A 16062-nucleotide genomic window follows, 5' to 3' on the forward strand; every position below is an offset into this window, starting at 1 on the left:
GGAAAATACGAGCTTGGACTGGGAAAAAACGAGCTCGGACTGGGAAAAAACGAGCTCGGACTGGGAAAAAACGAGCTCGGACTGGGAAAAAACGAGCTTGGACTGGGAAAATACGAGCTTGGACTGGGAAAAACGAGCTCGGACTGGGAAAAAACGAGCTCGGACTGGGAAAATACGAGCTTGGACTGGGAAAAAACGAGCTTGGACTGGGAAAATACGAGCTTGGACTGGGAAAATACGTTTTGAACGGTCATCCTGAAGATCATTGACGTCATTTTTGCAAAAAATGTGGGGCTCAAAACAGGTGCCCTGAATGACGGGTCGCCACCGATGCCATAGATTGTACATCTCAAGTGTTATATTGCTTATATAGGTCTATCTCATTAGTCTCTTAGTCATCATTTTAGGGAATGTTGGAATTATTTAATTGTTTTGCCTACTTTGTGTATTATAATTAGCTCATGTGCTTTTCTTCACGAGGAGGGGATACTATATAATCTTGTTGGGTCTGTAACCAGTGACAGTCTCTTCCCATTCAAATATAATTCCAGTTGATATTTCAAGGGTTCTTTTTGTTGCGCAATGTGCTGTCTTTGCGCTGGAATATTGTATACACAAGTTGATCCTCGTGATTGTATTTTCGTTCCTTTTTAGACCACACAGGCCTAATAAAATAATAAAATGTTGTGTAGTGGCTTTGCTGGCATGCATCTAAAAAATAAAATGGGTTCAGTTTGCCCCATCAAGATGCACATGCTAAAATCGCCACTGCACACAAACGCCCTTTTATGATGTGTTCTGTGTTGGCCTCTCCGTAACCACCGCTGGGAGCAATGTCGGACTGCTCTTTATCCAGGTCCAGAGAAAGTTTTCTAGCAGGAGGTCTGGAGCTTATTACTGGGCTGTAGCAGAGAGAAGAGGGGGGTGGGGGGGGGGGGGGGGGGGGGGGGGTTGATAAAACTACGGTCTCTCTCCCAGCGCTCAGAGCGCTATTTTCTGCCAGGCTTTGAAGCGGACTGAGAGAGAGGAGAGGGAGAAGCAGGCTTCATTCATTATAGCGCCGTTACACACGTTTACCATCCCTAAAGCGTGGACCGGACAGACGTAAAGTTTTTTTTATCCGGGATCTGAAGAGGCGACTTCAGTGGAAAAGTTAAACGTCTCTAATAGTAGGCTAAAATACATGTTGTATTTGTTTAAGACGAGGCATCGCATCGTTGCAGCACTGATACTGAAGTTAGTTTCACATAGTTGGCTACTCAGTGACATTCGCATCTTTTCGGCTGGAAACCTTGACGGACTAAATAACGTGATTTAGTTTGTGTTTAGCACGCTTGTGGGATTTTAACTGGAGACGGAATTCTTACATGCAACAGTATTTTGTATGAGAAAGCCATGGCACAACAGAACAGAAACGGAGGGACTTCATTAAACAACAACGGCATCGATAACACCAAGAGGAAACTGTTGATAGGACTGGACCTCTTCTGCCTGCTACTAGGTGAGTTTCAAAGACATATTAGTCACAACTGTAAACAAATGAAATTACTTGACAGCACGGAATGAACTATAACGTGACAAGAACGTGACAATAGTGTCACACAGTAATGTCACCAGGGAAAAGTGCGGCCTATAACAAATTGGGCAATTACATAACATATTCAACACGTTAAAGGGTGTGACCATTATGTATAAAACTGCGCTCACTATAATGTACTATCAGTGAAAACAGAACAACTGTCAGTGTGTCATAACAGAGAGAGAGAGGCGGCGGGAGTGGGCACGCAACCCTGAGCAGAGAGAGAGAGAGAGACGGCGGGAGTGGGCACGCAACCCTGAGCAGAGAGAGAGCGAGAGAGTGAACACAACTGCATCCAATATGTCCAAAGGGACATACTATATTTAAAATAATGTAATATGTTAACATACTATATTTAAAATAATGTAATATGTTAACAACCTGCACCATGTCCACCTAACACACTTCGTTAACGTGATCAGAGTCAGACCGTGAAATAGACGCCAGACAGTGGGAACCAGGACCATGGGACTACGTTTTAAGTGCCACTGAGAGAGAACACATTGCGGTTGTTGACATGATGTGAAGTGGTCAGCCAACATGGCATATGGTGTCCTAAAGACCACTGTCTGACTGAACAAGACTCTGACTCTGAACATTAACCCAACTCAATTTATTAAGTTGCAGTTAAGTCAAATCGTTTATAAATGTTATTAACTCTAATGTTTTCAGAGTCTAAAATTGGATATTAGATTATCTCAATTAACAGTAGGAAAGGTCCCTGTGTGTGTGTATGTGTGTGTGTGTGTGTGTGTGTTTGTGTGTGTGTGTGTGTGTGTCAAATGAAATTGTATTTGTCACATGCACCGAATACAACAGGTGTAGACTTTAATGCTGCTTATGAGCCCTACCCAACGCAGAGTTTTAAAAACCAGAAAAATACAAATCGTAACACAACGAATAAATACACAAGAATGAAGATATATACCTGGAGTACCAGTAACATATCACTGTGCAGGAATGTGAGGTAGAAATGTACATGAAGGCAGGGTAAAGTGACTAGGCATCAGGATAGATAATAATACGAGTAAAATAACGAACAAAGTAGCAGGAGGAAAGGATGTGTGTGAAACTGTATGTATGTGTGTGTGGCATCGACATGCGTGTGTGTTTTGTGTGTGTGTGTGTATGTGATTGCGTGGTGGAGTGTCAGTGTAGTGTGTGTGAGTGTGTTAAATAGTGTATATACTGTATAGTATTGTGAGTGTGCAAAGTCAGTGCAAGATAGGGTCAATGCAGATAGTCCGGGTAACCATTTAGCAGTCTTATGACCAGGGGGAAGAAGCTGTTCTGGAGCCCGTTGGTCCGAGAGCCGCGATGTTCCGGTACAGTGTTTGCTGGATGGAAGCAGAGTAAACAGTCTATGGCTTGGGTGGTTGAAGTCTTTGTCATTTTTTTCGGGCCTTCCTCTGAAACCGACTGATATTTGTATTTGTATGTATTAAAATTAAGGCAGTTTATACAATTTTAAAAACATTACATTCACAGATTTCACAACACACTGTGTGCCCCCAGGTCCCTACTCCACCACTACCACATAGCTACAGTACTAAATCCATGTGTGTGTGTGTGTGTGTGTGTGTGTGTGTGTGTGTGTGTGTGTGTGTGTGTGTGTGTGTGCATGCATGTGTCTGTGCCAATGTTTGTGTTGCTTCACAGTCCCCAATGTTCCATAAGGTGTTTTTTTTGTCTGATTTTTAAATCTAATTTTACTGCTTGCGTCAGTTACTTGATGTGGAGTAGAGTTCCATGTAGTCATGGCTCTATGTAGTACTTTGTGCCTCCCAAAGTCTGTTCTGGATTTGGGGACTGTGAAGAGACCTCTTATGGCATGTCTTGTAGGGTATGCATTGGTGTCCGAGCTGTGTGCCAGTAGTTTAGGCAGATTGCTCGGTGCATTCAACATGTCAATACCTTTCATAAATAAAAGTAGTGATGAAGTCAATCTCTCCTCCACTTTCAGCCAGGAGAGATTGACATGCATATTATTAATATTATCTATTATCTCTCTGTGTACATCCAAGTGACAATCGTGCTGCCCTGTTCTGAGCCAATTGCAATTTTCCTGTCCTTTTTTGTGGCACCTGACCACACGACTGAACAGTAGTCAAGGTGCGACAAAACTAGAGCCTGTAGGACCTGCCTTGTTGAAAGTGTTGTTAAGTTTTATTATAGACAGACTTCTCCCCATCTTAGCTACTACTGCATCAATATGTTTTGACCATGACAGTTTACATTCTAGGGTTACTCCAAGCAGTTTAGTCATCTCAACTTGCTCAATTTCCACATGATTTATTACAATATTTAGTTGAAGTTTAGGGTTTAGGGTTTAGTCAGTGTTTTGTTCTAAATACAATGCTTTTAGTTTTAGAAATATTTAGGGATAACTTATTTCTTGCCACCCACCCAGAAACTAACTGCAGCTCTTTGCTAAGTGTTGCAGTCATTTCAGTCGCTGTAGTAGCTGACGTGTATAGTGTTTGGTCATCCGCATACATAGACACTCAGTGGCATGTCGTTAGTAAAAATTGAAAAAAAAACAAGGGACCTAAACAGTTACCCTGGGGAATTCCTGATTCTAACTGGATTATATTTGAGAGGCTTCCATTAAAAAACACCCTCTGTGATCTATTAGACAAGACAAGTAACTATTTATCCACATTATAGCAGGGGGTGTAAAGCCATAACACATACTGTACGTTTTTCCAGCAGCAGACTATGATCGATAATGTCAAAAGCTGCACTGAAGTCTAACAAGACGGCCCCACAATCATTTTATCATCAATTTCTCTCAGCCAATCATCCATCATTTGTGTAAGTGCTGTGCTTGTTGAGTGTCCTTCCCTATGAGCATGCTGAAATTCTGTTGTCAATTTGTTTACTGTGAAATAGCATTGTATCTAGTCAAACACAATTTAGTCCAGAAGTTTAATAAGTGTTGGTAACAGGCTGATTGGTCGGCTATTTGAGCCAGTAAAGGTGGCTTTACTATTCTTGGGTAGCAGGAATGACTTTAGCTTCCCTCCAGGCCTGAGGGCACACACTCTCTAGTAGGCTTAAATTAAAGATGTGGCAAATAGGAGTGGCAATATTGTCTGCTATTATCCTCAGTAATTTTCCAACCAGATTGTCAGACCCTGGTGGCTTGTCATTGTTGATAGACAACAATAATTTTTTTCACCTCTTCCATACTGACATTACGGAATTTAAAAGTATACTTCTTGTCTTTCATAATTTGGTCCGATATACTTGGATATGTAGTGTCAGCGTCTTTTGCTGGCATGCCATCCCCAAATTTGCTTATCTTGCCAATGAAAAAGTCATTAAAGTAGTTTGCAATATCAGTGGGCTTTGTGATGAATGAGCCATCTGATTCAATGAATGAAGGAACCGAGTTGGCTTTTTCCCCAAAATTTAATTTAAGGTGCCCCTAAGCTTTTTACTATCATTCTTTAAATAATGTATCTTTGTTTCATAGTGTAGTTTATTTTTATTTAGTTTAATCATATGATTTCTAAATTTGCAGTACGTTTGCCAATCAGTTGGGCTGCCAGACCTAATTGCCACACCTTTTGCCTCATCCCTGTCAACCATACAATTTTTCAATTCCTCATCGATCCAAGGGGATTTAACCGTTTTGACAGTTTTTTTTCTTAATGGGTGCGTTCTTATTAGTAACTGGAATAAGTAGTTTCATAAATGCGTCAAGTGCAGCTTCAAGATGCTCTCGATGGTGCAGCTGTATAACTTTTCAAGCTCCTGAAGGGCTCTCTGTGTGTGTGTGTGTGTGTGTGTGTGTGTGTGTGTGTGTGTGTGTGTGTGTGTGTGTGTGTGTGTGTGTGTGTGTGTGTGTGTGTGTCCAGGGGGAGAGATGTTGCAGATGTTTTAAAGTGCTGTAACTTGCACATTTTACTGCACCTTAATTAAATAGCCCGCCAGGCCCTCTCCCCTCCAGCCATCCTCCCTTTCCCTTATTGCTCATATTACCTGCTGAGCTCTCTTTCCATCTAGAGAACAGGAATGATATGAAACTAGGACTAAAGTTTAAGAATCAAAATCAAAATGGAATGGTGTGAAATTGGAATAGAAATAGACAAGGAATGGTGTGGAAATGGAATAGAAATAGACAAGGAATGGTGAGGAATTGGAATAGAAATAGACATGGAATGGTGTGAAATTGGAATAGAAATAGTCATGGAATGGTGTGAAATTGGAATAGAAATAAGCATGGAATGGTGTGAAATTGGAATAGAAATAGACATGGAATGGTGTAAAATTGGAATAGAAATAGTCATGGAATGGTGTGAAATTGGAATAGAAATAAGCATGGAATGGTGTGAAATTGGAATAGAAATTGACATGGAATGGTGTGAAATTGGAATAGAAATAGACATGGAATGGTGTGAAATTGGAATAGAAATAGACATGGAATGGTGTGAAATTGGAATAGAAATAAGCATGGAATGGTGTGAAATTGGAATAGAAATAGACATGGAATGGTGTGAAATTGGAATAGAAATAGACATGGAATGGTGTGAAATTGGAATAGAAATAAGCATGGAATGGTGTGAAATTGGAATAGAAATAGACATGGAATGGTGTGAAATTGGAATAGAAATAGACATGGAATGGTGTGAAATTGGAATAGAAATAAGCATGGAATGGTGTGAAATTGGAATGGAAATAGACAAGGAATGGTGTGAAATTGGAATAAAAATATACAAGGAATGGTGTGGAATTGGAATAGAAATAGACATGGAATGTGTGTGTGTGTGTGTGTGTGTGTGTTTGTGTGTTTCTGAGGTGATGATGGCTCGTTTGAACTGTAGACCCCCTTGAGTGTTACCAATGCCAGCCATCTCTTCTGTTTCTCTCTCGTTCTCCCTCTTTCTCACCCTCTTTCTCTGAGAGCAGGATTAGGGAGTCAAGCCTAACTTTACACATTCTTTTCCACAACCTTCCAGAAAATCCCCTTCAGCTGTCCGTACCCCATCACTCTACAGCAGATTATCTCTCTCTATCTCTCTCTCTCTCTCTCCTCTCTCTCTCTCTCTCTCTCTCTCTCTCTCTCTCTCTCTCTCTCTCTCTCTCTCTCTCTCTCTCTCTCTCTCTCCCTCTCTCTCTCTCCCTCTCTGTCTCTCCCTCCCCTCTCTCTCTCTCTCTCTCTCTCACTCTCTCTCTCTCTCTCTCCCTCCCCTCTCTCTCTCCTCTCTCTCTCTCTCTCTCTCTCTAATTGCTTAAACATGTGTTGTGAGTCAGGGGGAAGGTCTCTCAACTGTAAACCCTGCTCTGTGCACAGAGATAGATGGGCAATTCCACAACAACCCAAATTACTCTTTGAAAAAACATTGATTTCAAAGTTTAACAAACCATACAACTCTATGCAGAAGGACTACTTTGAACAATTTACACAGAAAATTTCACAAAAACACATTTACTTGAAGAACTGTGCAGATGCAAAGTTTGGTAACAGAATTACGGTAACATTTCCCACAGTTTTGTTATGCAACCAAATTCCCCCCCCCCAAAAAACTCAAACTCAAAAAACTCAGTTATTACATAACACCTTGAAATGTATATTTTGGTTACTGAACTACAGTAGGTGAAGTGGATTTACGTCCGGTAATGGAATTACTGTTACAGAATTACATCATGGGTGTCTTATCTTTACTATACAGAAATGCATAATTATGGACATGAATATCACTCTCTTCATGGTGATCTATCCTGAATAGGTACACAAAGGTAGAAATATGCAATGTTCTTCTTTTGCAAATGTGTGTGTTGTTATACACACTGGCTATTATTGTAATGAACTCCAAATCTGGAACAATCATAAATGTCTAGTGTCAATGCAGATAGTCCGGGTGTAGCACTCTTATTGCCAGGGGGAAGAAGCTGTTCCGGAGCCTGTTGGTCCGAGAGCCGTGATGCTCCGGTACCATTTGCTGGATGGAAGCAGAGTGAAAAAACAGAACAGCACAGCAGAGCACAGGTAGGAAGGGGGTGGCAGGTCGCCTATCAGTTAAGAGCGTTGGGCCAGTAACCGTGTAGGCCGTCATTGTAAATAAGAATTTGTTCTTAACTGACTTGCCTAGTTAAATAAAAGTTAAATAAATACAAATAAGTTTTTTAAAACTCAAAGTTACTGGTTCAAATCAAAGGCTGACTAGGTAAAAAAATAAGTCGTTGTGCCCTTGAGCAAGGCACTTAACCCTAATTGCTCCTGTAAGTCGCTCTGGATATGTGTCTGCTGAATACGTAAACAATTTAAAGTAGAGTACAGTAAAGTAGTCAAGTAGATATGTACAGTAAAATACAGTACTGTTTTCACAACTGTTTTCATACTGTTCTTTATCGTACTCTACTGTGCAGTCCAAACCTGGGAAACAGCCTATGATTGGTTCAGATTTGGTCCAGCCAGGGCGGACAGACCAAGTTTCAACTACTTTTCAACATCGAATGGCGTCCGGTGTCGGTTGGTGCTCAGTGGGTGAGGATGCTTGTTACAGTAAATGGAAAGAGGGTAGGTGGTAGGTGTCATGGTAGGTGTCAGTCTGAGAGGTGACATTAACTGGGGAGAGAGAGAGAGTGGCAGAGAGTGAGAGGGCAGGGTTGTCCCAACTGTTTTCACACTCTTGCTTGACCACTAGACAACAGAAAATGAAAGAAAACAGTTATGAGCTGAATATAACAGTATGCCAGTGGAAGGGAGGACAGTAGCAGGTGACACTATGAGCTGAATATAACAGTATGCCAGTGGAAGGGAGGACAGTAGCAGGTGACACTATGAGCTGAATATAACAGTATGCCAGTGGAAGGGAGGACAGTAGCAGGTGACACTATGAGCTGAATATAACAGTATGCCAGTGGAAGGGAGGACAGTAGCAGGTGACACAACTGTGATTTCCCATTGTAGCCTTTTGGGGTAATTCTTTCACCGATTTGGTAACAGAATGACAAGTTTTAATCACTTAATAAATCATAAAGTTGATATCAGTAAAAACACTATGATTAATTGGTAGGTCTACCTTTACCTTTCACTTCAGTGAACTTTCATTATTCTCCTTCCTTATGAGGTAAATAAATATTATCAAGATATGTGGTAACAGAATTACAAGGCAGAAGGTCCCTTTTCTTAAACTTACAGAAGATAAATAATTTCTCCATAACTAAACATAAATGTTGATATTAGTTGTGAGGGGTCTTAACTTCAACATTAATGTGTTTTGATGTATTTCTAATACCTTTTAAGACATTTTCTGGTAGATGTTGTCTAAGACCCTTCTAAGATCTGTTTGGATTCACCTGGTCAGTCTATGTCATGGAAAGAGCAGGTGTTCCTAATGTTTTGTACACTCAGTGTAGCATTTGCTTCATAAACATAGCTGAATTCAGTCTAGAAACAGTTGATTTACAACCAGTGAGTTACATTTCTATTGGTTTGGTATTGAAAAACCCTAAACACACACACTGTTTCAACTATGTCATCTCTAGCATATAAACTCAGAAACAGATACACTGTTTTATATAAACTCAGAAACAGATACACTGTTTTATATAAACTCAGAAACAGATACACTGTTTTATATAAACTCAGAAACAGATACACTGTTTTATATAAACTCAGAAACAGATACACTGTTTTATATAAACTCAGAAACAGATACACTGTTTTATATAAACTCAGAAACAGATACACTGTTGCATATAAACTCAGAAACAGATACACTGTTTTATATAAACTCAGAAACAGATACACTGTTTTATATAAACTCAGAAACAGATACACTGTTTTATATAAACTCAGAAACAGATACACTGTTTTATATAAACTCAGAAACAGATACACTGTTTTATATAAACTCAGAAACAGATACACTGTTTTATATAAACTCAGAAACAGATACACTGTTGCATATAAACTCAGAAACAGATACACTGTTGCATATAAACTCAGAAACAGATTCACTGTTGCATATAAACTCAGAAACAGATACACTGTTTTATATAAACTCAGAAACAGATACACTGTTTTATATAAACTCAGAAACAGATACACTGTTGCATATAAACTCAGAAACAGATTCACTGTTTTATATAAACTCCTTGAGACTTTGAATCCATGTGGAGTACATTTCCTCCACAAACCAACTTCTTCCACTTTAGAAACACAGGCTGGTATGCACACACACACGTGCACATACCCACACACACACACACGTGCACATACACACACGCACGCACGCACACACACTCTCACTCTCTTTCTTTGTGATGCTAAACTTGGAAAAGCTGTCTGTTTTTATTCACTGGCCTGGTTTAGTGGCGTGGGGGTGAGGGAGGGATGAATCTAGAGAAAGAGAAGAGGAGATAGAGGGGGGCTATCAGGGGGAATGAAAGGGGGAGGAATGCGAGTGTGGAGGACTTGAAGAATGTACGATTGGGAATGGGCTTTGTCCTTACCCGAGTGTGTGCTGCAAGTGGGTGTGTGTGTGTGTGTGTGTGTGTGAGGGCGTCCGATGGTGATGTTTAAGTGGCAGGAGAACCTCAGGGATAAGACAGAGTACTACCTGCCACTCCCCCAACACATGCAGGGTTCTGGTGAACACCGTCTAGGCAGACAGTTTATAGACCCTCCTGTTCCTCTTGTATAAATCAGAGATAATATATAAATCAGCTTCTATACTGTCAGAGAGAACAGCAGCCCAGAGAGGGATTGAGACAGACAGACAGTAAACAGTTAAACTCTAGTCCTTAATCCCATACTGGCCATATTACAGCATCTGATGATTGTCATAGTTGGAAAGAGCATGCACGAACATGGGAAATACACACACGCCACACGCACGCATCCCAGGGCTGTTTGAGAGTGGGAGATTGCAGATGTTGCAGATGTTTGTTAGAAGACGTGTTCTCGGTGGAGAGATGCTGCGGGACTGGAGCACTGTGTGTGTGTGTGTGTGTGTGTGTGTGTGTGTGTGTGTGTCTGTGTGTGTCTGTGTGTGTCTGTGTGTTCATGTTCAGACTAGAGCTGGGGAACTATTCAAGGTTGGCATCTTTCTCAGAATATAAATTCCAGTCCCTCTCTCTCTCTCTCTCTCTCTCTCTCTCTCTCTCTCTCTCTCTCCTCTCCACTCTGACTTTTAATCCAGTTGGCTGCTCAGAAGGCAACAAACAGTGAAAGTAAATGCTAAGTAAATGTAGCTAAGCAAATGTCTCTATAGCGACCAATCTTATTCTGTAAGGACCGAGGCCAGAGATGAGAAGCAGGTTGACATTTAATTATGAACAGACAAAGAGCAAGACAGAAACAGCGTCAGAACACAGATACACAATGACAAACAACAGTCAATACAGCAGTGGGGAACAGAGCAGGGGACTGACAAACACAGGGGAGGTAATAAACAGGTGATGAGTGAGTCCAGGTGAGTCCAATATCGCTGAAGCGCGTGACGAGGGAAGGCAGGAGTGCGTAATGCAGCGCCCTCGAGCGCCAGGGGGGGAAGAGCGGGAGCAGGCAGTACATATGCATTATTATGAACATTTCCTCATGTCACTGAATTAGCTGAATTTGAGATTTGAGGTAATGTGTGTTTGCGTGTGCAGTCTGACGTGACGTCAGTCTCTGAATAGCGTTCACCTCCTATAGCGGCTGTTAGCAATAACCCTGGTCTCTACCTCCCATTAAGACTTACAGCAATACATTACAGCAGTTTAACTTTAACCCATTCAATCACGTACATAACTTTAACCCATTCAATCACGTACATAACTTTCACCCTATAGTCTATCTCCTCAGTATGAGTATCCCTCCTCAGACACTTTATTCTGACTGACTGACTGGCTCTATACATATTTAACAGGATATCTTACATTCCTCATCACCCAGCAGTACCGAACTCTCTTGACGTCTGGCGTAATTGTGTGTGTGTGTGTGTGTATGCGCACGCGTTTGTGTGTGTGTGTATGCGCGCGCGTTTGTGTGTGTGTGTGTGTGTATGCGCACGCGTTTGTGTGTGTGTGTGTGTGTGTGTATGCGCGCGCGTTTGTGTGTGTGTGTGTGTATGCGCACGCGTTTGTGTGTGTGTGTGTGTGTGTGTGTAGGGGCACTCAGGAAAGGGTGGGGAACGGGAAAGGTAGTGTGAGTCGGATGTAGGTGTGTCTCACTTTGCTGTGAAACTTAATACTGTCCGCTTTCCAGCCTCCTCCCTCCTCCTCCTCCCTCCTCCACACCTCTACCTCCCTCTAACCCCACTTTGCCAGCCCCCTCTCCCTCTCCCTAGCTCAATCAGTGGAGTGATGGTGGTAGTGGGACCCTGTAGAGGGAGGAATGTGAGTAGTTTACTTGCAGGCTGGTAGCCCTAGTGTTAGCCAGGCGCCTGTTGGATGGATGACTAATCTAACCATAGGTGGCTCACGTCACAACTGTAAACACACACTAACACACACATACCAAACAGATTTTGGGTTAATTGTTGTGAGTGGTGCTGTTTATTCTCCAGTAGACCAAACACAGTTGTGTTTACAGATCGGGTCGCTCCAGAAAGTACAGTATTACATATTTTTACGGGTCTACTCTAGTCCAGGTCTTTCCAACCCTAGCTGTCAGGGAACAAGGTCGGAGAGCCCTGTTTTAGAGGACACATAGTGACTTGGCTCACGCACTACAGACAGACAGCCGTTCGAGTGGGAGTCGTCAGGCTGATATGGGAAGAGGAGCTGGGTTTAAACTCATGTAAACCGGTATGTTTACAGACCTCTTTCCTTCAAGAGAGAACATAAACCATTATTGGGTTGACTAGAGATGGTAAATAATCTCTGTAATCTATGTGATATGCTATGTACACCTCCACTCATTCCTCTTCTTGCTATTCCATGGCTGTATTCTGCTACAGAGGTTTTAGTCTGAGAGAGGACAGGAGGCCTGCAGTGTTATTATTGACATTTATTGTAAGTACACACACACACACACACACACACACACACACACACACACACACACACACACACACACACACACACACACACACACACACACACACACACACACACACACACAAACTCCATTATTTACAGTTCTGTGCATTGATACAGGGCCACACTAACCTATAGAGCCCTCAAACTCAACTCTGGACGTTGAAGACAGTTCCACAGCATTTTCTTTCTTAATTTCCCCCTCTAATCAGGGACTTATTTAGATATTTAGGTGTGTGCAATCAGGTCGAACAGACAACCAGCAGGCTCTGGACCTCGTAGGGTAAGAGTTGAATAACCCTGCTGTAGAGGGTCACGCATGTGAACATGATATCTATAGTATACAGGACATTTCTGGTTTGGTATTGTGATATGGTGGTATTATGGTTGAGTTGCTATGGGGTTAGGGTTGGGCCGATGCGTTTGTTATGGTATGGATTCCTTCTCTATTCAGAGCCTGTGTTCTGTTGTGTAGAAGGTGAGTTAGCTCCTGAGGCTTTAGCTCCAGTATTACTGCCTTACATAACTAGACTTAGCTCCTTGCATGTTGTCTACGCCAACCTTCATATAGGGCACCCAGACTTCCAAGAGTGTGAGTGCGTGTTTATAATCTAAGTGGCATCATGCCCAGGCTGATGTGTTTCTCTTAAACAGCCACCTGGTCTCCGGCTGCTGGTTGTACTGGTTACGTGACAGCATACACAAGAGGACGGCATATGGCAAACACACACACGCACACGCACACGCACGGGCGCACACACACACACGTACACACACGGTCACAGCTGGTGTTTGAGGCTACTGGTTGTACGGCTAGATGATAATGATACACTTGCGGGGTTTCTGAGGCCTCAGGGCTGTCATTAGATATGTTAGTGTAACAGACTGGACTGGCTGTGCGGGCAGCGTATTTGTGCTTGCCATATGCGGTGCCCTTTGTGCTTTCTGTAGCCAGTGTGTGTGATAGGAATAATGATGCCGATTCACTTGACCTGTCCTCTGCTCCTCTGATCTTACTCCTCTGTCTGTGTGTGTGGGTGTCTGATCTTACTCCTCTGTCTGTGTATGTGTGTGTCTGATCTTACTCCTCTGTCTGTGTGTGTGGGTGTCTGATCTTACTCCTCTGTCTGTGTGTGTGGGTGTCTGATCATGCATGCGTCTTGAACTCTTGATTATAATTCCAGGGTGTTTAGCTGTATGTTCTAAGTGTGGGTTTCAAGTTGACGTTTCGAGTGTGTGTTCTGTGGAATTGTGTGTGTGGGCATCACACATAAACATCTGACAGCCTCTTCTGTCTCTCTCTCCAGTCTCTCCCTCTCTCTTCGCTTTGTCCCTACCATCCTTGACAGGGCCTCATCTCTCCATCTCTTCTCTTCACTGTCACACTGGCCCCTCTGGCCTCAATACGGACTCCCTCTCTCTCTCTCTCTGGGGGTGGGGAGATATTCACTGTTTTGGGGAACAATGGTTCTTTTGATGCGTCTGGGCTCTTTGTGCCGCTAACGAGCACTAATAGTCCTCGGGGTAGAGAGAGAGAGGGATGGAGGGGAGAGCTGGAGAAAGGGGAGATAGAGGGAGATAGAGAGTTAGTTCCTCATTGCTTGTGTATCTCTCAGATACTCCCGCCCTTCCGCCGTGTCATTGGCTGGTTATTTAGTTGACAGGAGATACATGTTACAGAGGCTTTCTGGGGCTTTATTTCAGACTTTGTGATTCTATTGTTTGGATGTAGTCTTATCCAGCAAGAGGTGGTTAAAAGGCTGTTATAAGGCTGTTAGTTCTTATCCTTCTCTCTGACACTCTCTCTGTCCTGTTTACATACAGAGGGCTGGAGAGGAGAGGGTCACTGCTAAACTGGAGAACAATACTGAGGCCGCTCACACTATAGCCGGGATTTAACATCCATTGTCTTGATAGAAATAGAAGCTCACACTTACTTCTTTGAGCACGCAAGCACACACACACACACACACACACACACACACACACACACACACACACACACACACACACACACACACACACACACACACACACACACACACACACACACACACACATACACACACACACTTCAAGCATCGGCTGTCAGAGCAGCTTACCGGTCGCTGCAGCTGTACACAGCCCATCTGTAAATAGCCCATCCGACCAATTCCCTGCCTCATCCCCATATATATATATATGTATATTTTCTTCTGCTCTTTAGCACACCGGTATTTCTACTTGCACATCCTCATCTGCACATCTATCACTCCATTGTTAATTGCTAAATTGTAATTACTTCGCCACTATGGCCTATTTATTGCCTTACCTCCTTACTTCATGTGCACACACTGTATACAGATGTTCTATTGTGTTATTGACTGTATGTTTGTTTATTCCATGTGTAACTCTGTGTTGTTGTTTTTGTCGCAGTGCTTTATCTTGGCCAGGTCACAGTTATAAATGAGAACTTGTTCTCAACTGGCCTACCTGGTTAAATAAAGCTGAAATAGAAAATAAAAAAATACAATTGTACAACTAATCTTGTGGGGACACAACATTCAGTCCCATTCAAAATCCTATTTTCCCTGACCCCTAAACCGAACTCTAATCTTAACTCTAACCTTAACCTCAAAACCTAACCTTAATCCTAAACCTAACCCTAAACCTAACCTTAGCTCCTAAACCTAATTCTAACCCTAACACTGATTCTAACCTTAATATTAAACCCCCTAGAAATTTGCATTTGACCTTGTGGGGATGAACAAAATGTCCCCACAAGTATAGTTAAACATGTACACACACACACACACACACACACACACACACACACACACACACACACACACACACACACACACACACACACACACACACACACACACACACACACACACACACACACACACACACACACAGAGAGAGAGAGAGAGACAACCTTCGTTACAACACTGTATAAATACATAATATGACATTTGTAATGTCTTTATTCTTTTGGAACTTTGTGAGTGTAATGTTTACTGTTCATTTTTATTGTTTATTTCACTTTTGTACATTATCTACCTCACTTGCTTTGGCAATGTTAACATGTGTTTCTTGAATTGAATGGAATTGACCGGGGTAGTAGGCCCTGATCTCTAGCCCAGACAGAGACGGTACACTCTTCCCTTAGTGACAGCTGGCGCTCTGGTGCTCTGAGCCTCTGATATCGGGGCCTGGCGGTAAGGATGGGTGGAGAAAGGAGGAGGGTATGAGGAGAGGGGAACGAGTAGAGAAATAGAGGAATGGGGTGGGGGTGGGGGGAGGGCGGGTGGAGTCATCAGCTTTCAAAGGGCCTCCAGCCCTACTTTCCAGACCAGGTCTTTGTCCTACAGGGTAATGTAGAGGAACGCCCAGCAGGCCTGACAGACGGCTCTATTCTATACACTGTCCTTTATTCTCTATACTATAAAGCCCTGGGATCTGTGTGCTGCTGGGGTCCTATGGGGTCTCGGGTTTCCCTCCTAAAGCAGATATAACATGAT

At 42.5% G+C, this 16062-nt stretch overlaps 1 protein-coding gene across 2 annotated transcripts in view; it reads left to right on the forward strand.

Annotated features, from left to right (window-relative positions):
* The first annotated feature begins 944 nt into the window (after positions 1 to 944).
* plpp3 (phospholipid phosphatase 3) overlaps positions 945 to 16062 on the forward strand; it is a 40634-nt gene continuing 25516 nt past the window's right edge. Inside the window, exon 1 of one of the 2 annotated variants that reach the window (XM_031833440.1) lies at positions 945 to 1501. In XM_031833440.1, the coding sequence (XP_031689300.1) occupies positions 1396 to 1501 (106 nt within the window). In that variant the 5' untranslated portion in view covers positions 945 to 1395. The remainder of the gene's footprint in view (positions 1502 to 16062) is intronic. The other variant, XM_031833441.1, reaches the window with a different exon arrangement.

Source organism: Oncorhynchus kisutch, linkage group LG10 (assembly GCF_002021735.2).
Source record: "Oncorhynchus kisutch isolate 150728-3 linkage group LG10, Okis_V2, whole genome shotgun sequence".
NCBI lineage: Eukaryota > Metazoa > Chordata > Actinopteri > Salmoniformes > Salmonidae > Oncorhynchus > Oncorhynchus kisutch.